At 43.3% G+C, this 24,656-nt stretch overlaps 1 protein-coding gene and 1 long non-coding RNA gene across 2 annotated transcripts in view; both read left to right on the plus strand.

Annotated features, from left to right (window-relative positions):
* LOC149976510 (uncharacterized) overlaps window positions 1–24,656 on the plus strand; it is a 989,396-nt gene that overhangs the window by 64,779 nt on the left and 899,961 nt on the right. The window lies entirely within an intron of this gene.
* Window positions 5,700–24,656, plus strand: part of LOC110519238 (transcription cofactor vestigial-like protein 4) — a 95,325-nt gene continuing 76,368 nt past the window's right edge. Inside the window, exons 1-2 of the mRNA XM_036950958.2 lie at window positions 5,700–6,325; window positions 7,336–7,412. Of these exons, the coding sequence (XP_036806853.1) occupies window positions 7,349–7,412 (64 nt within the window). The 5' untranslated portion in view covers window positions 5,700–6,325; window positions 7,336–7,348. The remainder of the gene's footprint in view (window positions 6,326–7,335; window positions 7,413–24,656) is intronic.

Here is a 24,656-nt window from a genome sequence, read left to right on the forward strand (position 1 = left end):
GCTGGGATAGAAAGTTGTTGTGTGTAAAACCAGTCAATTAATGCCCCAAAAATAGTCTGTTCACCCTCAAAACACTGGCTTTACTAGGGATTGTTTAATTGAGCAGTGTAGCCTACTTTCTATAGTATATACAGTATTTAGCTTCTAATTCTAAACTTAAAAAAGAAATCAAAACTACATATCAAATAGCCTAACAATTAGGAACAAAGTAGTTTGCTTGAGGATAAAATGTAGCCACTATTTATTGTTGATCTCCACAGGTTTTGCCTAAACAAATAGGCTGAAATATTCAAGGTTAATTAAATGAAATCAAATTAAATCCAATTTGAGAGACTCCCCTGGTCTTCTGAAGTCCTCCTTGCTACTTCTCTCTGTGTGTCTCTTTCTTTCTCTTAGAAAAATCTGCTTGTCTCTCTTCTTTGTTCGACCTACAGAACGCGACTGTGTCGCCTTGCATTTTTTTTGTGTGTAAATCTTTTCACCACAGCCTGTATGTGTTCAGATTGCATCTGACCGGTTGCATCCCGAGTACGGAGAAAATGGAATGGCATCAGACACATGAAAAACCAGGTGTTTGATGTAAATGATGTCATTCTACTGATTCCGCTCCGGCCATTACCACGAGCCCGTCCTCCCCAGTTAAGGTGCCACCAACCTCCTGTGACAGAGACAGAGATTACATTTACAACAATATCTTGTTGAATCGAAAGAAATATGGCATAACCTTCAACCTTTGCACAGTGAACAGACCATACAAATATACTTAGGTAGATAGACAGTATCTCACTACAGCCATGTCTATCAGGCCTTATAGTGTGATCATTGCTTATTAGGCAACTTTTTTAATAGTAAAACCAATTTATAAGTTTGACAGATTTACAACAGTAAACTGTTCTATTATGGTTTCTCCTCACTGTTAGCGAGTAAAGTTGGTGAGCTAGCATAGATAGCGAATAGTTGTTATTTACATCTATTTTGAATCCTATCTTGCGTTATGCCAATAATTTTGTGAGATTAAAATGCATCCACGGTCATAATCATAACCAATGGCAACCCTACATAGCTAGCTAGTAAAATAATTTACAGTTGCTGATGTTTACGTTTGCTAACAAGTTACAAATGCGAGGTGTGGTGTATGACAAGTTAGCAGGTGCCAGGCTAACTAGCTAGCCAACTCCGGGCATGTGCTAATGTTTGCAGGTAAACCTAGCATTGTAGCTTGCAGTTTAGAAAAGAGAAAAGGTTTAACAATCAAGATACAAAAGATCTCTGATTTGTAAAACCACTTCTATTTTTTTGTGGGCTTTACAGCGAAATCACCACAAACGATTGGTTGGTCACCACCAAGCCAAAGAAAAACTCAGCCATTTTTGCAGCCAAAGAGAGGAGTCACAAAAAGCAGAAAGAGATAAAATGAATCACTAACCTTTGATCTTCATCAGATGACACTCATAGCACTTCATGTTACACAATACATGTATGTTTTGTTTGATAAAGTTCATATTTATATCAAACAATCTGAATGTACATTTGCTCGTTACGTTCACTAGTTTCAAAAACATCCAGTGATTTTGCACAACCACATCGTTTCAACCGAAATACTCATAAATGTAGATGATAATACAAGTTATACACATGGAATTATAAATATACCTCTCCTTAATGCAACCGCTGTATCAGATTTTTTTTTTTATTTACGGAAAAAGTAAACCATGCAATAATCTGAGACGGCGCTCAGAAAACGAATAAATATACCCGCCATGTTGGAGTCACAAGAAATCAGAAATAGCATTATAAATATTCCCTTACCTTTGATGATCTTCATCAGAATGCACTCCCAGGAATCGCAGTTCCACAATAAATACTTGTTTGTTCGATAATGTCCATTATGTCCAATTAGCTACTTTTGTTAGCGCGTTAGGTAAACATATCCAAACGCTCGTGCAGGTCGAGCATTACTTCGGACAAAAACTTCAAAAAGTTATATTACTGTTCGAAGAAACATTTCAAATTAAGTACAGAATCAATCATTAGGATGTTTTTATCATAAATCTTCAATAAATGTCCAACCAGAGAATTACTTTGTAGAGGAGCAATGGAACACAGGTCGCTATCATGTGGAATGAGCGTGACCAGAAAATGGCTCTCTGCCAGTAACCTGACTCATTCAGCTCCTCATTAGGGCCTACAACACAGTAGAAGCCTCATTCTAGTTTCTAAAGGCGGTTGACATCTAGTGGAAGCCCTAGGAAGTGCAACTTCATTCATATCTCACTGTGAATTCAATAGGGAATGGGTTGAAAATCCACCAACCTCAGATTTCTCATTTCCTGTTTGGATTTCTTCTCAGGTTTTTGCCTACCGTATGAGTTCTGTTATACTCACAGACATCATTCAAACAGTTTTAGAAACGTCAGAGTGTTTTCTATCCAATACTAATAATAATATGCATATATTAGCAACTGAGACTGAGGAGCAGGCAGTTTACTCTGGGCACCTTATTCATCCAAGCTACTCAATACTTCCCCCAGCCATAAGAAGACAACATAGAGCCTTATAGTGTGATCAGTATAACATAGAGCCTTATAGTGTGATCAGTAGAACATAGAGCCTTATAGTGTGATCAGTAGAACATAGAACCTTATATTGTGATCAGTAGAGCCTTATAGTGTGATCAGCTAAACATAGAGCCTTATAGTGTGATCAGTCTCACATAGAGCCTTATAGTGTGATCAGTATAACATAGAGCCTTATAGTGTGATCAGTAGAGCATAGAGCCTTATAGTGTGATCAGTAGAACATAGAACCATATATTGTGATCAGTAGAGCCTTATAGTGTGATCAGTATAACATAGAGCCTTATAGTGTGATCAGTAGAGCATAGAGCCTTATAGTGTGATCAGTAGAACATAGAACCTTATATTGTGATCAGTAGAGCCTTATAGTGTGATCAGTAGAGCATAGAGCCTTATAGTGTGATCAGTAGAGCATAGAGCCTTATAGTGTGATCAGTTGAACATAGAGCCTTATAGTGTGATCAGTAGAGCATAGAGCCTTATAGTGTGATCAGTAGAGCATAGAGCCTTATAGTGTGATCAGTAGAGCCTTATAGTGTGATCAGTATAACATAGAGCCTTATAGTGTGATCAGTAGAGCATAGAGCCTTATGGTGTGATCAGTATAACATAGAGCCTTATAGTGTGATCAGTATAACATAGAGCCTTATAGTGTGATCAGTATAACATAGAGCCTTATAGTGTGATCAGTAGAGCATAGAGCCTTATAGTGTGATCAGTAGAGCATAGAGCCTTATAGTGTGATCAGTAGAGCATAGAGCCTTATAGTGTGATCAGTAGAGCATAGAGCCTTATAGTGTGATCAGTAGAGCATAGAGCCTTATAGTGTGATCAGTAGAGCATAGAGCCTTATAGTGTGATCAGTATAACATAGAGCCTTAAAGTGTGATCAGTAGAGCCTTATAGTGTGATCAGTAGAGCCTTATAGTGTGATCAGAACTTTATATTGTGATCAGTAGAGCCTTATAGTGTGATCAGCTAAACATAGAGCCTTATAGTGTGATCAGTAGAACATAGAGCCTTATAGTGTGATCAGTAGAACATAGAACCTTATATTGTGATCAGTAGAGCCCTATAGTGTGATCAGTATAACATAGAGCCTTATAGTGTGATCAGTAGAGCATAGAGCCTTATAGTGTGATCAGTAGAGCATAGAGCCTTATAGTGTGATCAGTATAATATTTTAATGTTTTTATTTTACCTTTATTTAACTAGGCAAGTCAGTTAAGAACAAATTCTTATTTTCAATGACGGCCTAGGAACAGGGGCAGAACGACAGATTTGTACCTTGTCAGCTCGGGGGTTTGAACTTGCAACCTTCCGGTTACTAGTCCAACGCTCTAACCACTAGGCTACGCTGCCGCCCCAATATAGAGTCTTGAAGAAATGCCACAAAGCAGGACTACATTATGTATTTTCAGATCTCACCCCCTAAATCAATACACCGGAAGCTGTCATAGGGTGCATCATTCAGCGTGCGGCACCCAGACCTGACTTCCTCCTGGGCAATTATGTGTGAAACACATCTCACTGACCTAGAAATGCCTCGGACATGATGAAAACAAGCCCAGGGTGAAATTCCTCATACAGAATATATATATGCCTTTGCGTGAACAGAGCGTAATGAGCCGACGCAAACAAAAAGACCGGGAATGCCCATCACTAATTGTGGAACCAATCATTAAGGTGTTTTTGTTTGACTCACGTGAATGTGACCAAAGACATGACTGCAACAGGAAACAACTTTTAACCCGCGATTCACATCTACACTGAACAAAAATTATAAATGCAACATGTAAAGTGTTGGTTTAATGAGCTGAAATAAAAGACACCAGAAATGTTCCATACGCACAAAAAATATTATTTATCTTACATTTTGTGCACAAATTTGTTTACATCTCTGTTAGTGAGCATTTCTCCTTTGCCAAGATAATCCATCCACCTGACATGTGTGGCATATCAAGAAGCTGATTAAACAGCATGATCATTACACAGGTGCACCTTGTGCTGGGGATAATAGGTCACTCTAACAGGTGCAGTTTTGTCACACAACACAATGCCACAGATGTCTCAAGTTTTGAGGGAGTGTGCAATTGGTATGGACAGGCATAAGTTACGGACAACGAACACAATGTGCGTTTTATCGATGGCAATTTTAATGTACAGAGATACCGTGATGAGATCCTGAGGCCCATTGTCGTGCCATTCATCCACCCACCATCACCTCATGTTTCAGCATGATAACACACGGCCCCATGTCGCAAGGATCTGCACACAATTCCTGGAAGCTGAAAATGTCCCAGTTCTTCCATGGCCTTACATTACTCACCAGACATGTCACCCGTTGAGCATGTTTGGGATGCTCTGGATCGACGTGTTGGACAGCGTGTTCCAATTCCTCCATACTCACCAGACATGTCACCCGTTGAACATGTTTGGGACGCTCTGGATCGACGTGTACGACAGACAGCGCATTCCAGTTCCCGCCAGTATCCAGCAACAGATGCACAGCTGTATTCCCAGTAATGTGAAAACCCTAAATTAGGGCCTAATGAATTGATTTTAATTGACTGATTCCCTTACATGAACTGTAAGTCAGTAAAATGTATTAAATTGTTGCATGTTACGTTTCTATTTGTTTCTATATATGTTCTGACCATGACAGTTTACAATCTAAGGTAACACCACGTCATTTAGTCTCCTCAACTTGAATGTTGCATGTATGCATTTGTTCAGTGTAGCAGGCTGTACAGAAATGAATGTGATATTTGAGGCTCTCTCTCACTAACTGATTGTAAACACAAACATATTTTTCAGTTTGTGAGTGTGATATGAGGATTGGACATGTGTTTATTTCCACGTTATAAAGTAACATTTTTTTTTATATAAACAATGGCAACACCACCATGTTAACGGTCGATTAGATTCATTAGGGTCCCCGTTAGCCGACGACAATGGAGACAGCTTGTCTTACTGGGGGTCTGACACATAATGAAAAAATGCATTAAAAATACTTCACAATTTACATACGTTTAAAAACAGTAACATGTAATGTGTGTGTGTATGTGTGTGCATCTATCAGTTACACGTGTCAGTACATTCACACAACCAGTAGGTCACATGGGGGAGAGGCGCTGTGCCACGAGGTGTTGTTTTATTTGTTTTTTGAAACCATAATTCCGATCTGAGCCTTTTCATGTCGGAAAAACGACATTAGTGTCCGACTTTCGGCTGTTGCCTCATCTCTGACTTCACTCCTCCTCGACTTTCGGCTGTTGCCTCATCTCTGACTTCACTCCTCCTCGACTTTCGTCTACATTCAGTTGAATATCCTTACCGCTCAAACTCCCAGTAGTGTTCACCTGTCGGCGTAATAAACAAACGCATCAGGTTTAACTGTATATGACGTCCCACTTTTCTCTGACCTCACTCTACCTGCAGAGGATGTGATGCAATGTAGCGCTCATCAGTTATGCTGAGATCATTTCGTGGCGCACGACCAATGAGAAGTCTCCACTTTCACCACCTGCTAGGAAGACAATTCTATCATTCTTCACGCTCCGTTTAACAACGAACTTCCCAAGTGTGTTCAACCATTACCAAGGCATTGTTTCTCACTGGCATCGGACACGAAACAATTCAGTGGTGTCGTTTCTGTGGGTTGAAATTGCACCAGGATTGTTCTTCAGAATTGTTATCGGCGCGAATATAATTGCGAAGATTTCCAAAGTGTCGCAGTAAGGAAGGTGGTATGTACACTGTAGCGACTGGCTACGATCCTACTCGTTGTGACGGGGAAACATTGTAGCAACATTGCATGCATTCTTGTGTTGTGTGGCAGTTGTTGGGATTTGGATTACGTTGCCCCGATCTACTTTCAGTTGTAAAACAAACGTTTTCCGACGTTAAATGAATTGTGACTAATGATTTCCTGATATGGGCGAATACACAGTACCATTACATTACTTGTTTGTATATCTAAATAGAAGTTAAAGAAACTGCTAAAATAAGTCTTACACTTTATGTAGCCTATAAAGTATTGCCACAAATATCTAAAATCTTCCGTCCTGTGTTCATTATTAGTTCCATGGAAATGACTCCATTCCTATGATAGACTTGAACTTCCTTTAGCGCCTACTGTGGTCTTCTTCCCGGGTTGTTGAGAAGCTCCGTTCTCTGATCTGGTCCGAGTTCAGTTTCGATAGCAACAACATTGTCTCACCATCAGTCGATTCTAGTAAAAAATGTCAATTCTGAAACCGCTTACCTTTAGTCCTACTCAGTAGTGACCCCTCATTCAGGGAAGGTAGAGCCCCACTTTTGTTCACCTTTTTCGTTTTTTTTTTGTGTTGCCTGTTTTGCATGTTATTTTGGCATTAATACGTGTTACATATCAGTTTGCAAACAATGTGAAAAAAAAAGACAAAATAATTGCGTTAATAATAAAGCCACATGCAAACATGGTCTATTTTCCTTTCATGAGTAAGGCATCTCCAAAATGCAAGTGATTCAGCCGAGCTCAGTGCTTTTTGTGGTGGTGGGGCAGCCAGCAGAAAATACAGAGCTTTTAGGGGTTGGTAATGTTCTCAAGTTGTGCCGGGATTGGCTCAGTGTTCTGTCACTTACGGGGGGACACTACGTCACTGCCAAGTCTAAGGCTAGAGCTCGAAAATTAAATAAGCATGCTGTCAGATTTCTTTATGGTCCTTAAAGATAGAAAATTGTTGCATTCTAAATCAATCTGATCTTTCTTCTTCAGGTTGTTGTGAAGAATGGAAAGGCCCTTGGATGTTCTGTCAAGAGCTGCATCGTTAGTGTATGCGGATGATGAGAAACGTAAGTTAGCCCTGACTCCCTGGCCCTGACGCCCTGACCCTGACGCCCTGATGCCCTGCCCCTGCTGACGCCGTGCCCCTGACGCCCTGGCCCTGACGCCCTGGCCCTGACGCCCTGGCCCTGACGCCCTTGCCCTGACGCCCTTGCCCTGACACCCTTGCCCTGACGCCCTGGCCCTGACGCCCTGACGCCCTTGCCCTTGCCCTGACGCCCTGGCCCTGACGCCCTGGCTCTAGCTTGGAAAATACATAAATGTGATTCTCTTGATGACAACATATGGGCTGTTTTCCTAAAGAAGTTAAATCCGCTTCATGTTTTGATTTCCTTGCCCGATACTAATGAATTCCGCAATTATGGTATTGTCCCGGCCCTACCCGTTACCCCTAGCCTACTTTGGCCCTACCCTAGCCATACACTTCTCCTACCCTTGCCCATCCCTGGCCTTATCCATACCCTGGCTTTACCCTTATCCTGCCATACCCTGGCCTTATCCCTTCCCTTCAACCCTATCCCTTGGGCCTACAGTCACTCCTCATGGCTGTCTCCACACATAATCAAGCTTTAATTCTGTCTGGTTGAAAATCCCTTCTTATATTAAGCAGCAGCAAATCCTTCTCAGCGGGCATGCAGTCTGGCTAGACTGAGTTAAGAGTAGACACGGGCGGTCTGGCTAGACCGAGTCAAGAGTAGAGACGTGCGGTCTGGCTAGACGTGCGGTCTGGCTAGACGTGCGGTCTGGCTACAACACTGAGTCGAGACGGGCGGTCTGGCTAGACCGAGTGAGGAGTCGAGACGGGCGGTCTGACCGGGTGAGGAGTCGAGCCAGAGCTAGACCGAGTGAGGAGTCGAGACGGGCGGTCTGGCTAGACCGAGTGAGGAGTCGAGACGGGCGGTCTGGCTAGACCGAGTGAGGAGTCGAGACGGGCGGTCTGGCTAGACCGAGTGAGGAGTCGAGACGGGCGGTCTGGCTAGACCGAGTGAGGAGTCGAGACGGGCGGTCTGGCTAGACCGAGTGAGGAGTCGAGACGGGCGGTCTGGCTAGACCGAGTGAGGAGTCGAGACGGGCGGTCTGGCTAGACCGAGTGAGGAGTCGAGACGGGCGGTCTGGCTAGACCGAGTGAGGAGTCGAGACGGGCGGTCTGGCTAGACCGAGTGAGGAGTCGAGACGGGCGGTCTGGCTAGACCGAGTGAGGAGTCGAGACGGGCGGTCTGGCTAGACCGAGTGAGGAGTCGAGACGGGCGGTCTGGCTAGACCGAGTGAGGAGTCGAGACGGGCGGTCTGGCTAGACCGAGTGAGGAGTCGAGACGGGCGGTCTGGCTAGACCGAGTGAGGAGTCGAGACGGGCGGTCTGGCTAGACCGAGTGAGGAGTCGAGACGGGCGGTCTGGCTAGACCGAGTGAGGAGTCGAGACGGGCGGTCTGGCTAGACCGAGTGAGGAGTCGAGACGGGCGGTCTGGCTAGACCGAGTGAGGAGTCGAGACGGGCGGTCTGGCTAGACCGAGTGAGGAGTCGAGACGGGCGGTCTGGCTAGACCGAGTGAGGAGTCGAGACGGGCGGTCTGGCTAGACCGAGTGAGGAGTCGAGACGGGCGGTCTGGCTAGACCGAGTGAGGAGTCGAGACGGGCGGTCTGGCTAGACCGAGTGAGGAGTCGAGACGGGCGGTCTGGGCTAGACCGAGTGAGGAGTCGAGACGGGCGGTCTGGCTAGACCGAGTGAGGAGTCGAGACGGGCGGTCTGGCTAGACCGAGTGAGGAGTCGAGACGGGCGGTCTGGCTAGACCGAGTGAGGAGTCGAGACGGGCGGTCTGGCTAGACCGAGTGAGGAGTCGAGACGGGCGGTCTGGCTAGACCGAGTGAGGAGTCGAGACGGGCGGTCTGGCTAGACCGAGTGAGGAGTCGAGACGGGCGGTCTGGGCTAGACCGAGTGAGGAGTCGAGACGGGCAGTACGGAAAATATGCTGTTCTTTCTTTTGAAAAGTGTTCTAATTTAGCTGCTGAGAGAAGAGTTGTCTCTTGTCGATTTAATTTGATTAACCTCTGCAGGGGAGTTGGTCTGTGTTGTCATTGACATTTTAAGGGCTTTACTGGCATGGGGAAACATATTTTAACATTGCCCAAGCAAGTGAACTAGATAATTCAGTAAATATTGTCTTAACAGTAAACATTACACTCACAAAAGTTCCAAAAGAATAAAGACATTTCAAACGTCGTATATGTACATTATCTTAACGATGTGCAAATAGTTAAAGTTCAAAAGGGAAAATAAATATACATAAATACGGGTTGTGTTTGTTCTTCACTGGTTGTGCTTTTTGTTGTGGCAACAGGTCACACATCTTGCTTCTGCGATGTCACACTGTGGTATTTCACCCAATAGCTATGGGAGTTTATCAAAATATAATTCTTACACAAAGAATTCACAATTTTAGATATCTTGTGTAATCTGAAGGAAATATGTCTGTCTAATACAGCCATACATTTGGCAGGAGATTAGGAAGTACCGCTCAGTTTCCACCTCATTTTGTAGGCAGTGTGCAGTGTTCTCTTGCTAGTTGCAACTTGCTAGTTGTTCTGTGTGGAGAGACTGGAGTCTATGGAAGGCTATTCACAAAGACTATTGGAGTTGGAGTGCTGATTAGACGGGGTGGGACCTGATCCTAGATCAGCACTACTGCTACTGGTGCTATAGATTATAATGAATTAGACGGGGTGGGACCTGATCCTAGATCAGCACTACTGCTACTGGTGCTATAGATTATAATGAATTAGACGGGGTGGGACCTGATCCTAGATCAGCACTACTGCTACTGGTGCTATAGATTATAATGAATTAGACGGGGTGGGACCTGATCCTAGATCAGCACTACTGCTACTGGTGCTATAGATTATAATGAATTAGACGGGGTGGGACCTGATCCTAGATCAGCACTACTACCCAGACTCTTTGTGAATAGGTACCTTTGTCTTCAGTGGTAAGTGTTTTAATCTGTCAGATCAGGCCTGGCATCATGTAGCTCGTTTCCCATCCTGTGTTGAGTGTCTGCCATACCATGCTATTCTCTCTGACATGTCAACTGAGCATGGTAGTGTATCGGTGAGCCTGCCCTCTACAATACCATGTGTCTCTCTGGGTCCCTCATGTCCCCCTGCCCTCTACAATACCATGTGTCTCTCTGGGTCCCTCATGTCCCCCTGCGCTCTACAATAACATGTGTCTCTCTGGGTCCGTCCCTCATGTCCCCCTGCCCTCTACAATACCATGTGTCTCTCTAGGTCCCTCATGTCCCCCTGCCCTCTACAATACCATGTGTCTCTCTGTGTCCGTCCCTCATGTCCCCCTGCCCTCTACAATACCATGTGTCTCTCTGGGTCCCTCATGTCCCCCTGCGCTCTACAATACCATGTGTCTCTCTGGGTCCGTCCCTCATGTCCCCCTGCCCTCTACAATACCATGTGTCTCTCTGTGTCCGTCCCTCATGTCCCCCTGCCCTCTACAATACCATGTGTCTCTCTGGGTCCCTCATGTCCCCCTGCCCTCTACAATACCATGTGTCTCTCTGGGTCCGTCCCTCATGTCCCCCTGCCCTCTACAATAACGTGTCTCTCTGGGTCCGTCCCTCATGTCCCCCTGCCCTCTACAATACCATGTGTCTCTCTGGGTCCCTCATGTCCACCTGCCCTCTACAATACCATGTGTCTCTCTGGGTCCGTCCCTCATGTCCCCCTGCCCTCTACAATAACATGTGTCTCTCTGGGTCCGTCCCTCATGTCCCCCTGCCCTCTACAATACCATGTGTCTCTCTGGGTCCCTCATGTCCCCCTGCCCTCTACAATACCATGTGTCTCTCTGGGTCCCTCATGTCCCCCTGCTCTCTACAATAACATGTGTCTCTCTGGGTCCGCCCCTCATGTCCCCCTGCCCTCTACAATACCATGTGTCTCTCTGGGTCCCTCATGTCCCCCTGCTCTCTACAATACCATGTGTCTCTCTGGGTCCTTCATGTCCCCCTGCCCTCTACAATACCATGTGTCTCTCTGGGTCCCTCATGTCCCCCTGCTCTCTACAATACCATGTGTCTCTCTGGGTCCCTCATGTCCCCCTGCCCTCTACAATACCATGTGTCTCTCTGGGTCCCTCATGTCCCCCTGCTCTCTACAATACCATGTGTCTCTCTGGGTCCGTCCCTCATGTCCCCCTGCTCTCTACAGTAGGACAGCTGTTGTCAGACCAACAGTGTTGTAGTGTTGTCAGACAGTGTTGTAGTAGGACAGCTGTAGTCAGGCCTTCAGTGTTGTAGTGTTGTCAGACAGTGTTGTAGTAGGACAGCTGTAGTCAGGCCTTCAGTGTTGTAGTGTTGTCAGACAGTGTTGTAGTAGGACAGCTGTAGTCAGACCAACAGTGTTGTAGTGTTGTCAGACAGTGTTGTAGTAGGACAGCTGTTGTCAGACCAACAGTGTTGTAGTGTTGTCAGACAGTGTTGTAGTAGGACAGCTGTAGTCAGGCCTTCAGTGTTGTCAGACAGTGTTGTAGTAGGACAGCTGTAGTCAGGCCTTCAGTGTTGTCAGACAGTGTTGTAGTAGGACAGCTGTAGTCAGGCCTTCAGTATTGTAGTGTTGTCAGACAGTGTTGTAGTAGGACAGCTGTAGTCAGGCCTTCAGTGTTGTAGTGTTGTCAGAGAGTGTTGTAGTAGGACAGCTGTAGTCAGGCCTTCAGTGTTGTCAGACAGTGTTGTAGTGTTGTCAGACAGTGTTGTAGTAGGACAGCTGTTGTCAGACCAACAGTGTTGTAGTGCTGTCAGACAGTGTTGTAGTAGGACAGCTGTAGTCAGGCCTTCAGTGTTGTCAGACAGTGTTGTAGTAGGACAGCTGTAGTCAGGCCTTCAGTGTTGTAGTGTTGTCAGACAGTGTTGTAGTAGGACAGCTGTAGTCAGGCCTTCAGTATTGTAGTGTTGTCAGACAGTGTTGTAGTAGGACAGCTGTAGTCAGGCCTTCAGTGTTGTAGTGTTGTCAGAGAGTGTTGTAGTAGGACAGCTGTAGTCAGGCCTTCAGTGTTGTCAGACAGTGTTGTAGTGTTGTCAGACAGTGTTGTAGTAGGACAGCTGTTGTCAGGCCTTCAGTGTTGTAGTGTTGTCAGACAGTGTTGTAGTAGGACAGCTGTAGTCATGCCTTCAGTGTTGTCAGACAGTGTTGTAGTAGGACAGCTGTAGTCAGGCCTTCAGTATTGTAGTGTTGTCAGACAGTGTTGTAGTGGGACAGCTGTAGTCAGGCCTTCAGTGTTGTAGTGTTGTCAGAGAGTGTTGTAGTAGGACAGCTGTAGTCAGGCCTTCAGTGTTGTAGTGTTGTCAGACAGTGTTGTAGTAGGACAGCTGTAGTCAGGCCTTCAGTGTTGTCAGACAGTGTTGTAGTAGGACAGCTGTTGTCAGGCCTTCAGTGTTGTCAGACAGTGTTGTAGTGTTGTCAGACAGTGTTGTAGTAGGACAGCTGTTGTCAGGCCTTCAGTGTTGTAGTGTTGTCAGACAGTGTTGTAGTAGGACAGCTGTAGTCAGGCCTTCAGTGTTGTCAGACAGTGTTGTAGTAGGACAGCTGTTGTCAGGCCTTCAGTGTTGTCAGACAGTGTTGTAGTGTTGTCAGACAGTGTTGTAGTAGGACAGCTGTAGTCAGGCCTTCAGTGTTGTCAGACAGTGTTGTAGTAGGACAGCTGTTGTCAGGCCTTCAGTGTTGTAGTGTTGTCAGACAGTGTTGTAGTAGGACAGCTGTTGTCAGGCCTTCAGTGTTGTAGTGTTGTCAGACAGTGTTGTAGTAGGACAGCTGTTGTCAGTCCTTCAGTGTTGTAGTGTTGTCAGACAGTGTTGTAGTAGGACAGCTGTAGTCAGGCCTTCATTGTTGTAGTGTTGTCAGAGAGTGTTGTAGTAGGACAGCTGTAGTCAGGCCTTCAGTGTTGTAGTGCTGTCAGACAGTGTTGTAGTAGGACAGCTGTAGTCAGGCCTTCAGTGTTGTAGTGTTGTCAGACAGTGTTGTAGTAGGACAGCTGGTGTCAGGCCTTCAGTGTTGTAGTGTTGTCAGACAGTGTTGTAGTAGAACAGCTGTAGTCAGGCCTTCAGTGTTGTAGTGCTGTCAGACAGTGTTGTAGTAGGACAGCTGTAGTCAGGCCTTCAGTGTTGTCAGACAGTGTTGTAGTAGGACAGCTGTTGTCAGGCCTTCAGTGTTGTCAGACAGTGTTGTAGTGTTGTCAGACAGTGTTGTAGTAGGACAGCTGTTGTCAGGCCTTCAGTGTTGTAGTGTTGTCAGACAGTGTTGTAGTAGGTCAGCTGTAGTCAGGCCTTCAGTGTTGTAGTGTTGTCAGACAGTGTTGTAGTAGGACAGCTGTAGTCAGGCCTTCAGTGTTGTCAGACAGTGTTGTAGTAGGACAGCTGTTGTCAGGCCTTCAGTGTTGTAGTGTTGTCAGACAGTGTTGTAGTAGGACAGCTGTTGTCAGGCCTTCAGTGTTGTAGTGTTGTCATACAGTGTTGTAGTAGGACAGCTGTTGTCAGGCCTTCAGTGTTGTAGTGTTGTCAGACAGTGTTGTAGTAGGACAGCTGTAGTCAGGCCTTCAGTGTTGTAGTGCTGTCAGACAGTGTTGTAGTAGGACAGCTGTTGTCAGGCCTTCAGTGTTGTAGTGCTGTCAGACAGTGTTGTAGTAGGACAGCTGTAGTCAGGCCTTCAGTGTTGTCAGACAGTGTTGTAGTAGGACAGCTGTTGTCAGGCCTTCAGTGTTGTAGTGTTGTCAGACAGTGTTGTAGTAGGACAGCTGTTGTCAGGCCTTCAGTGTTGTAGTGTTGTCAGACAGTGTTGTAGTAGGACAGCTGTTGTCAGGCCTTCAGTGTTGTAGTGTTGTCATACAGTGTTGTAGTAGGACAGCTGTTGTCAGGCCTTCAGTGTTGTAGTGTTGTCAGACAGTGTTGTAGTAGGACAGCTGTAGTCAGGCCTTCAGTGTTGTAGTGCTGTCAGACAGTGTTGTAGTAGGACAGCTGTTGTCAGGCCTTCAGTGTTGTAGTGCTGTCAGACAGTGTTGTAGTAGGACAGCTGTAGTCAGGCCTTCAGTGTTGTCAGACAGTGTTGTAGTAGGACAGCTGTTGTCAGGCCTTCAGTGTTGTAGTGTTGTCAGACAGTGTTGTAGTAGGACAGCTGTTGTCAGGCCTTCATTGCTGTCAGACAGTGTTGTAGTAGTACAGCTGTTGTCAGGCCTTCAGTGTTGTAGTGTTGTCAGACAGTGTTGTAGTGCAGTCAGACAGTGTTGTAGTATGACAGCTCTTGTCAGGCCTTCAGTGTTGTAGTGCAGTCAGACAGTGTTTTAGTAGGACAGCTGTAGTCAGGCCTTCAGTGTTGTCAGACAGTGTTTAGTAGGACAGCTGTAGTCAGGCCTTCAGTGTTGTAGTGTTGTCAGACAGTGTTGTAGTAGGACAGCTGTAGTCAGGCCTTCAGTGTTGTAGTGTTGTCAGACAGTGTTGTAGTAGGACAGCTGTAGTCAGGCCTTCAGTGTTGTCAGACAGTGTTGTAGTAGGACAGCTGTTGTCAGGCCTTCAGTGTTGTAGTGTTGTCAGACAGTGTTGTAGTAGGACAGCTGTTGTCAGGCCTTCATTGCTGTCAGACAGTGTTGTAGTAGTACAGCTGTTGTCAGGCCTTCAGTGTTGTAGTGTTGTCAGACAGTGTTGTAGTGCAGTCAGACAGTGTTGTAGTATGACAGCTCTTGTCAGGCCTTCAGTGTTGTAGTGCAGTCAGACAGTGTTTTAGTAGGACAGCTGTAGTCAGGCCTTCAGTGTTGTCAGACAGTGTTTAGTAGGACAGCTGTAGTCAGGCCTTCAGTGTTGTAGTGCTGTCAGACAGTGTTGTAGTGCAGTCAGACAGTGTTGTTGCCAGGCTTTTATCCTTTTTGTGTGTGTGTGGTTTTGGCCCACCCAACACTGCTCTAGTTATTCCAGCTGCTCTGTGACTATAGCCTAAACAGTGTTGTCAGTTCTGGCTGTATAAGATGGAGGGCTGTAGTGTTGTCAGTGAAAGAACATATCTGTTCCGAAGGAAGTCCGATGTTATTCCTTCCTGTCTAAGACTAAGGGGAGGTTCTCTGTTTATTGTTTCCCTGGTGTAACCTCTTTCCTGTGTGGAAGTGTCCTAACCAGTCAACCTTCAGTTAGAAATATATTATGAAGACAAAACATGCCTCTCTGGTATGTAGAATAAGGAATCACTTCAGCTCTGTTCATTGGATTGCTATACTGCGCAACAATACAAATGCAACATAGTCCCATGTTTCATTTCTCCTTTGGCGTTTCTGTCTTGGCCTGGCTTCCCAGTCGGAGCCAGGCCCACGCATGGCTGCACCCCTGCCCAGTCATGTGAAATATATAGATTAGTGCTAAATTAATTAATTTCAATTGACTGATTTCCTTTTATGAATTGTAGCTCAGTAAAATCTTTGAGATGATTGCATTTTATATTTTTGTTCAATATATAAAATATATTGTACCTCAACTTTTACCTATTGACCGAGCTCTGGCTCTGGCTTGGTATCCCTCTGCCATTGCAGTATATCACAACTCTGACGTGATGGCACGTTCCACCATCTACCTGCCAGTCTGCCTGCAGACCTGTATTTATATACATGTGAACTTTAAGTACCAGTATGTGCACTGGAACCCAGGTCTGCTTGTATGTCTGTCTGTCTGATTACCGCTCAGTTTGGGCGATTCAACGGCAGCATGACCCCCCCAAAAAATATTTTTGGTATCTCTGAATGTTCTGGCAATTCTCACATAGAAACTTCATTGGGGGGAAGGATGTTTGACATGCTTTACATTTGTATTAAACTATGTATTTTTTTAAATCACGATGCAAGCATCATTTAAGGCAGTTTAAAAAAAAAAAAAAATACAGACATCTTGGCGTCATTATACTCCTTGTAGTGTGCTTTAGAATTTGGAGTCGGTCTATAATCTGAAATGCACTTTCACATTTGTATTCAACATTAAAAGAGACCAGTGAGTGTACATGACGCCTGTGCAAGGGAGGCAGTAAAATATATATTTTTGTCATGACGTTGGCCTGGGGGATAGGTTTATGACAGTCATAAATACCTGTTCCCCCCCCTTTTCCTCTCTCTCTACCCTACTGATGTTACATTTGCAAAACCCCTTGGTTAACATAGAGATTCTGGGAACATCAGAATGTGGGGGGAAATGAACTATATTCTGGTAATCCGACCAATTGAACATATGCGGTGGTACTTAATGAATATGATGTCAGTTCGGTTGTCATCTGAGACATTCTCATCAATGATAAGATGACAAACTCTACAGTGGAAAGTCTACACATCAGAGTTATTGGATTCACATGGAATTGTTGTTCAATTTAAATGTTTGAATATGAAATTATTCGTGAGGGGATGAAATGTGATTTTAGCTTCTAAAATGTGAGATGTGGGTTTTCATAAGTTAGGGCTGCTCACTCAGTGGCCGCCCATGTGAAGAGACCGAAGTTGTAAACTATGAAACACACCCCTTTTCTCCCTTCCTATATAAAGCCTTGACGACAATAGAACTATCTGTTCCGAGGATGTAGGACGACGGTCTGATGTCAGAAGGGTTCAGATAATATAACGAAGCCAACATCAGCGTGAGCTTTGGTTGCGAATGGTATGAACTTTGAACTCTTATTCACTACAGAAGTGATAGCGACCGCAGCTGCAAACGCAGGTTAGGAAGGAACAGGCAGAGTATCCCATCTACCACACAACGACGTTACTACAACGTATCTAAATGACCACCAGAGACATTCTTCAAAGGACTCGGTTGGGCAACACGGCCTTCCATCTACCACCAACCTACCGAAGCGCAGCTCAGAGTCAATATTTATTGCATTTTCCTTTTCAAAATGGGCGGTAATTTAGAATGCATAAGATACTGTATTTACGATAGCACAGCTTCGCCCTGTGTTCCTCAGTCTTCCTGCTCCTTCACTCAACCCAGACCCTTTTCTTTTGTGTAACCAGCTGTCATATCTGTTCCGCCTGCTAGGGACGTTTTCCTTTATGACGTAATTTGTAATCAAGTTATGATTTAATTATGTGTATGTGTAATTCTGTGTGATTAGTTAGGTATTTAATAAATAAATAAATAAACCCAATTTTGTATTGCTGATTCAAATTGTTAGCCAGGGTTCTTGCAGATAACTAAGAATTTACAACTTTCAGATGAGACTGAATTAAGGTGACGATTGATATTGACTGCTATTGATGTAAAATATTACTAGGTCTTTAAGAGTTTATTCGGAAGATAGCAGCTCTATAAATATTATTTAGTGGTGCCCGACTCTGTAGTTAATTACATTTACATGATTAGCTCAATCAGGTGATATTAATTACGTAGAAATTATTTCATAGAATAGCATGTCATATCACTTAATCCAGCATAGCCAAAGAGACGACATATATATGGGGTCAATGATATTGCCAACTGTTCAGCAGTCTTATGGCTTGGGGGTAGAAGCGGTTCAGACTTGGCGCTCCGGTACCTCTTTCTCATGTGGTAGCAGAGAGAACAGTCTATGACTTCGGTGGCTGGAGTCTTTGAACATTTTTAGAGCCTTCCTCTGACACCACCTGGTATAGAGGTCCTGGATGGCAGGAACCTTGACCCCTGTGATGTACTGGGCAGTACACACTAACTTTTGTAGAGCCTTGCGGTCGCATGCTGAGCAGTTGCCATGCCCTCTTCACGACTGTCTTGATGTGTTTGGACCATGATGGTGTCCACTAAGGAACTTGAAGCACTCGACCAGCTCCACTACAGCCTTGTCGATGTGAATGGGGTCTTGCTCGGTCCTCCATTTCCTGTAGTCCACTATCAGCTCCTTGGTCCACCACATTGCCAGGTTTCTGACCTACTCCCTATACATTTACATTTTTACATGTTAGTCATTTAGCAGATGCTCTTATACAGAGCGACTTAGTTACTGCATTCATCTTAAGATGGCTAGGTGGTACAACCACATATCACCGTGGATCGAGGTGAGGGGGTTATTTAAGGTACAGTTTATTGAGGTAGGCTTTCAGATGTTTTGGAAGTAGTGCAGGGACTCTGCTGTCCTAGCTTCAGGGGGAAGCTGGTTCCACCATTGTGGTGCCAGGACAGAGAAAGAGCTTGGACTGGGCTGAGCAGGAGCTGCCCCACTGTAGGGGTGGGAGGGCCAAGAGACCTAAGGTGGCAGAACGGGAGTGCTCGGTTTGGGGTGTAGGGTTTGAGCCGGAAGGGGCAGGGAGGGACAGTTCCTCTTGCTGTTCTGTGGTCTTGTAGTGGATGCAAGCTTCGACTGGAAGCCAGTGGAGTGTGGAACAGGGTGACACGAGAGAACTTGGGAAGGTTGAAAACCAGACCAACCACCGTCGTGTCGTCGGCTAACTTAATGATGGTGTTGGAGTCGTGCATGGCCATGCAGTCATGGGTACAGGAGGGGACTAAGCACGCACCTCTGAGGGGCAACTATCATGGATTACCTAGGGAAACCCAGCCGCGAGCTGCCCAGTGATGTCTACCAGACGAGCTAAATGCCTGCTATTATTATAAAACAAAATATTTCACCTTTATTTAACCAGTATGTGTGTGTATATATATATATATATATATATATATATATATATATATATATTATATATATATATATATAATATATAAATATATATATATAACCCTAACCCTTTATTTAACCAGGTGTTTATATATATAACCCTAACCCTTTACTTAACCAGGTATTTATATATATAACCCTAACCCTTTACTTAACCAGGTATTTATATATATACATAACCCTTTATTTAACCAGGATTTATATATATTACCCTAACCCTTTATTTAACCAGGTATTTATATATATAACCCTAACCCTTTATTTAACCAGGTATTTATATATATAACCCTAACCCTTTACTTAACCAGGTATTTATATATATATATATATATATATATAACCCTAACCCTTTATTTAACCAGGTATTTATATATATAACCAGGTATTTATATATATATATATATATATATATATATAACCCTAACCCTTTACTTAACCAGGTATTTATATATATAACCCTAACCCTTTATTTAACCAGGTATTTATATATATAACCCTTTATTTAACCAGGTATATATATATATATATAACCCTTTATTTAACCAGGTATTTATATATATAGCCCTTTATTTAACCAGGTATTTATATACATAACCCTAACCCTTTATTTAACCAAGTAATTATATATATATATATAACCCTTTATTTAACCAGGTATTTATATATATATATATATATATATATATATATATATAACCCTAACCCTTTATTTAACCAGGTATTTATATATATATATATATATAACCCTTTATTTAACCAGGTATATATATATATATATATATATATATATATATATATATATATATATATATATATATATATAACCCTTTATTTAACCAGGTATTTATATATATATAACCCTTTATTTAACCAGGTATATATATATATATATATATATAACCCTTTATTTAACCAGGTATTTATATATATATAGCCCTTTATTTAACCAGGTATTTATATATATAGCCCTAACCCTTTATTTAACCAGGTATTTATTTATATATATATATATATATATATATATATATATATATATATATATATATATATATATATATATATATAACCCTAACCCTTTATTTAACCAGGTATTTATATATATATATATATATATATATAACCCTTTATTTAACCAGGTATTTATATATATATAACCCTTTATTTAACCAGGTATTTATATATATATAACCCTTTATTTAACCAGGTATTTATATACATAACCCTAACCCTTTATTTAACCAGGTATTTATATAGATAACCCTTTATTTAACCAGGTATTTATATATATATATAACCCTTTATTTAACCAGGTATTTATATATACACTGCTCACCAAAAAATAAAGTGAACACTTAAACAGCACAATGTAACTCCAAGTCAATCACACTTCTGTTCCACTTCTGTGGTACTTCCTGTGTATAGCCATGTTATTACCTGGTACTTCCTGTATATAGCCATGTTATTACCTGGTACTTCCTGTATATAGCCATGTTATTACCTGGTACTCCCTGTATATAGCCATGTTATTACCTGGTACTCCCTGTATATAGTCATGTTATTACCTGGTACTTCCTGTGTATAACCATGTTATTACCTGGTACTCCCTGTATATAACCATGTTATTACCTGGTACTCCCTGTATATAGCCATGTTATTACCTGGTACTCCCTGTATATAGTCAGGTTATTACCTGGTACTCCCTGTATATAACCATGTTATTACCTGGTACTCCCTGTATATAGCCATGTTATTACCTGGTACTCCCTGTATATAACCATGTTATTACCTGGTACTCCCTGTATATAGCCATGTTATTACCTGGTACTCCCTGTATATAGTCAGGTTATTACCTGGTACTCCCTGTATATAACCATGTTATTACCTGGTACTCCCTGTATATAGTCATGGTATTACCTGGTACTCCCTGTATATAACCATGTTATTACCTGGTACTCCCTGTATATAACCATGTTATTACCTGGTACTCCCTGTATATAACCATGTTTCTTTTACTCATTATTCATTTTGTATTTATTCCTTGTCACTATTTCATTTTTTAAATGAAATGTTTTATCTCAACTCTGCATTGTTGGGAAAGGACCCTTAAGTAATCATTTCACTGTTTGTCCACACCTGTTGTTTACGGCGCATGTGACAAATCAAATGTGTTTGGATTTGTGTGTGCATGTGTTGTCGTGTGTCTGTCTGGTCGGGGGCTATGTCTGACTGAGTTACAAAACACCACTTGTATTTTGTTTAACCATACTTGAGTCTCCCACACAATCCAAACGATGCTGTTTTAAATTGCGCTCTGACCCTAAATGCCAGTGCTTTAAAAAAAACTATGTATTGTATTTTTGTTCTAAACAAAGTGCTGTCCTTTGCATGAGTTGCTGTGTATTGTTACTCTTTGTTTCTGCTCCCCGGTTGTTTCTCAGAGATGTAACTGGCACCCAGGTTCTTTGCTCCACCCTCCACCTGGTTTTTGTGAGAGACAGGGATAGATACATCGCCACCCAACAGTAGGAAACATCAGGTTACCTCTATACAACATGCCTAGTCCAAACTAACACGGAAGGCCCCCCTCATCTCCCACCACCCTTAAACCAAACTAACACTGAAGGCCTCACCCCCCCCCCCATCTCCCACCTCCCTTAAACCAAACTAACACTGAAGGCCTCACTCCCCCCCTCATCTCCCACCACCCTTAAACCAAACTAACACTGAAGGCCTCACCCCCCCCATCTCCCACCTCCCTTAAACCAAACTAACACTGAAGCCCCCCCCCCCCCCCCACACTGCTCTCCCCCTTCCTCTCGCACCCCTTCCTCTCCCCCCTCCCACCTCCCTTAATCCAAACTAAAGAAAAGTGTTCTCATTGGTTATCTGAGGAGTCCATTGTCTCATGTTTCACACACTGTGAAGAATGTAGAACTCTCCATCAGGACAGCTGTAGAACACTGATCCCATTCAGAATGTAGAACTCTCCATCGGGACAGCTGTAGAACACTGATCCCATTCAGAATGTAGAACTCTCCATCGGGACAGCTGTAGAACACTGATCCCATTCAGAATGTAGAACTCTCCATCGGGACAGCTGTAGAACACTGATCCCATTCAGAATGTAGAACTCTCCATCAGGACAGCTGTAGAACACTGATCCCATTCAGAATGTAGAACTCTCCATCAGGACAGCTGTAGAACACTGATCCCATTCAGAATGTAGAACTCTCCATCAGGACAGCTGTAGAACACTGATCCCATTCAGACTGTTGGCTGCTTGGACTATTGTCTTCTCTGGTGGGTAGGAGACGACAACACGCTGTCTGTAGGCCTGTAATTGGACTGGCACTGCCCATCATAATAGAACTGGACCAGTCTCAGTGAGTTAGTTAAAAATAAATATCAAGTATTTCTGTCTATTTATTATTTTACCTTTATTTAACCAGGTAGGCTATTGGAGAACAAGTTCTCATTTACAACTGCGACCTGGCCAAGATAAAGCATAGCAGTGTGAACAGACAACAACAACACAGTTGAACAACACTTTAGACAAATACATGTAAACTCCGTTTTTCCACAATTCCTGGTATTTAATCCTCGTAAGAATTCCCTGTGTTAGGTCAGTTAGGATCACCTCTTTTTATTTTAAGAATGTGAAATGTTAGAATAATAGTAGAGTGATTTTATTTCAGCTTTTATTTCTTTCATCACATTCCCAGTGCGTCAGAAGTTTACATACCCTCAATTAGTATTTGGTAGCATTGCCTTTAAATTGGTTAACTTGGGTCAAATGTTTTGGGTAGCCTTCCACAAGCTTCCCACAATAAGTTGGGTGAATTTTGGCCCATTCCTCCTGACAGAGCTGGTGTAACTGAGTCAGGTTTGTAGACATCCTTGCTCACACACACTTTTTCAGTTCTAATACCTTGACATGGTTGTCCTTAAGCCATTTTGCCACAACTTTGGAAGTATTCTTGGGGTCATTGTCCATTTGGAATACCCAGTCTCCTTCCTGAGCGGTATGACGGCTGCGTGGTTCCATGGTGTTTATACTTGCTTATTATTGTTTGTACAGATGAACGTGGTACCTTCAGGTGTTTGGAAATTGCTCCCAAGGTCTTGGCTGATTTCTTTTGATTTTCCAATGATGTCAAGCAAAGAGGCACTGAGTTTGAAGGTAGGCCTCGAAGTACATCCACAGGTACACCTCCAATTGACAAATGATGTCAATTAGCCTATCAGAAGCTTCTAAAGTCATTACATAATTTTCTGGAATTTTCCAAGCTGTTTAAAGGCACAGTCAACTTAGTGTATGTAAACTTCTGACCCACTGGAATTGTGATACAGTGAATTATAAGTGAAATAATCTGTCTGTGAACAATTGTTGGAAAAATGACTTGTGTCATGCACAACGTAGATGTCCTAACCGACTTGCCAAAACTATAGTTTGTTAACAAGACATTTGTGGAGTGGTTGAAAAACGTGTTTTAATGACTAAAACATAAGTGTATGTAAACTTCCAACTTCAGCTGTATGTGGTTAGAGTGGTTTGAGCGTTGAGGCCGTCACCAAAAAAGTTGCTAGATCGAATCCCAGAGCTGACAAGGTAAAAAAAATGTGTCATTCTGCCCCCTGAACAAGGCAGTTAACCCACTGTTTCCAGGTAGGTAGTCATTGTAAAACATCATTTGTTCTTAACTGACAGGCCTAGTTCAATAAAACACATGTATTTAAGGGCAGAGAGACAGAGAAACAAGGTTAGTAGCCTACTTCAACATCAACACTTATTATGCAGATAGGAAGACTGGATTGTTGATAGTTATTTAAAACAACCCAGTGATTGTGACCGTACTATACGGTAGTGTGATTATTTTACTGTACACACTTTTCAGTTAAATGCATTGTTGTTATACTGACCAGTGTGACCAGGTGTCCCCCTGTCTGTCGTAGTGTAAATGGGGTGGACAGGACTGTACTGTCTGTCGTAGTGTAAACAGGGTGGACAGGACTGTACTGTCTGTCGTAGTGTAAACAGGGTGGACAGGACTGTCTGTCGTAGTGTAAACAGGGTGGACAGGACTGTACTGTCTGTCGTAGTGGAAACAGGGTGGACAGGACTGTACTGTCTGTCGTAGTGTAAACAGGGTGGACAGGACTGTACTGTCTGTCGTAGTGTAAACAGGGTGGACAGGACTGTACTGTCTGTCGTAGTGGAAACAGGGTGGACAGGACTTTACTGTCTGTCGTAGTGGAAACAGGGTGGACAGGACTGTACTGTCTGTCGTAGTGGAAACAGGGTGGACAGGACTGTACTGTCTGTCGTAGTGGAAACAGGGTGGACAGGACTGTACTGTCTGTCGTAGTGGAAACAGGGTGGACAGGACTGTACTGTCTGTCGTAATGGAAACAGGGTGGACAGGACTGTACTGTCTGTCGTAGTGGAAACGGGGTGGACAGGACTGTACTGTCTGTCGTAGTGGAAACGGGGTGGACAGGACTGTACTGTCTGTCGTAGTGGAAACAGGGTGGACAGGACTGTACTGTCTGTCGTAGTGGAAACAGGGTGGACTGTACTGTCTGTCG

Source organism: Oncorhynchus mykiss, chromosome 17 (genome assembly GCF_057628025.1).
Source record: "Oncorhynchus mykiss isolate SJ-2025 chromosome 17, ASM5762802v1, whole genome shotgun sequence".
NCBI lineage: Eukaryota > Metazoa > Chordata > Actinopteri > Salmoniformes > Salmonidae > Oncorhynchus > Oncorhynchus mykiss.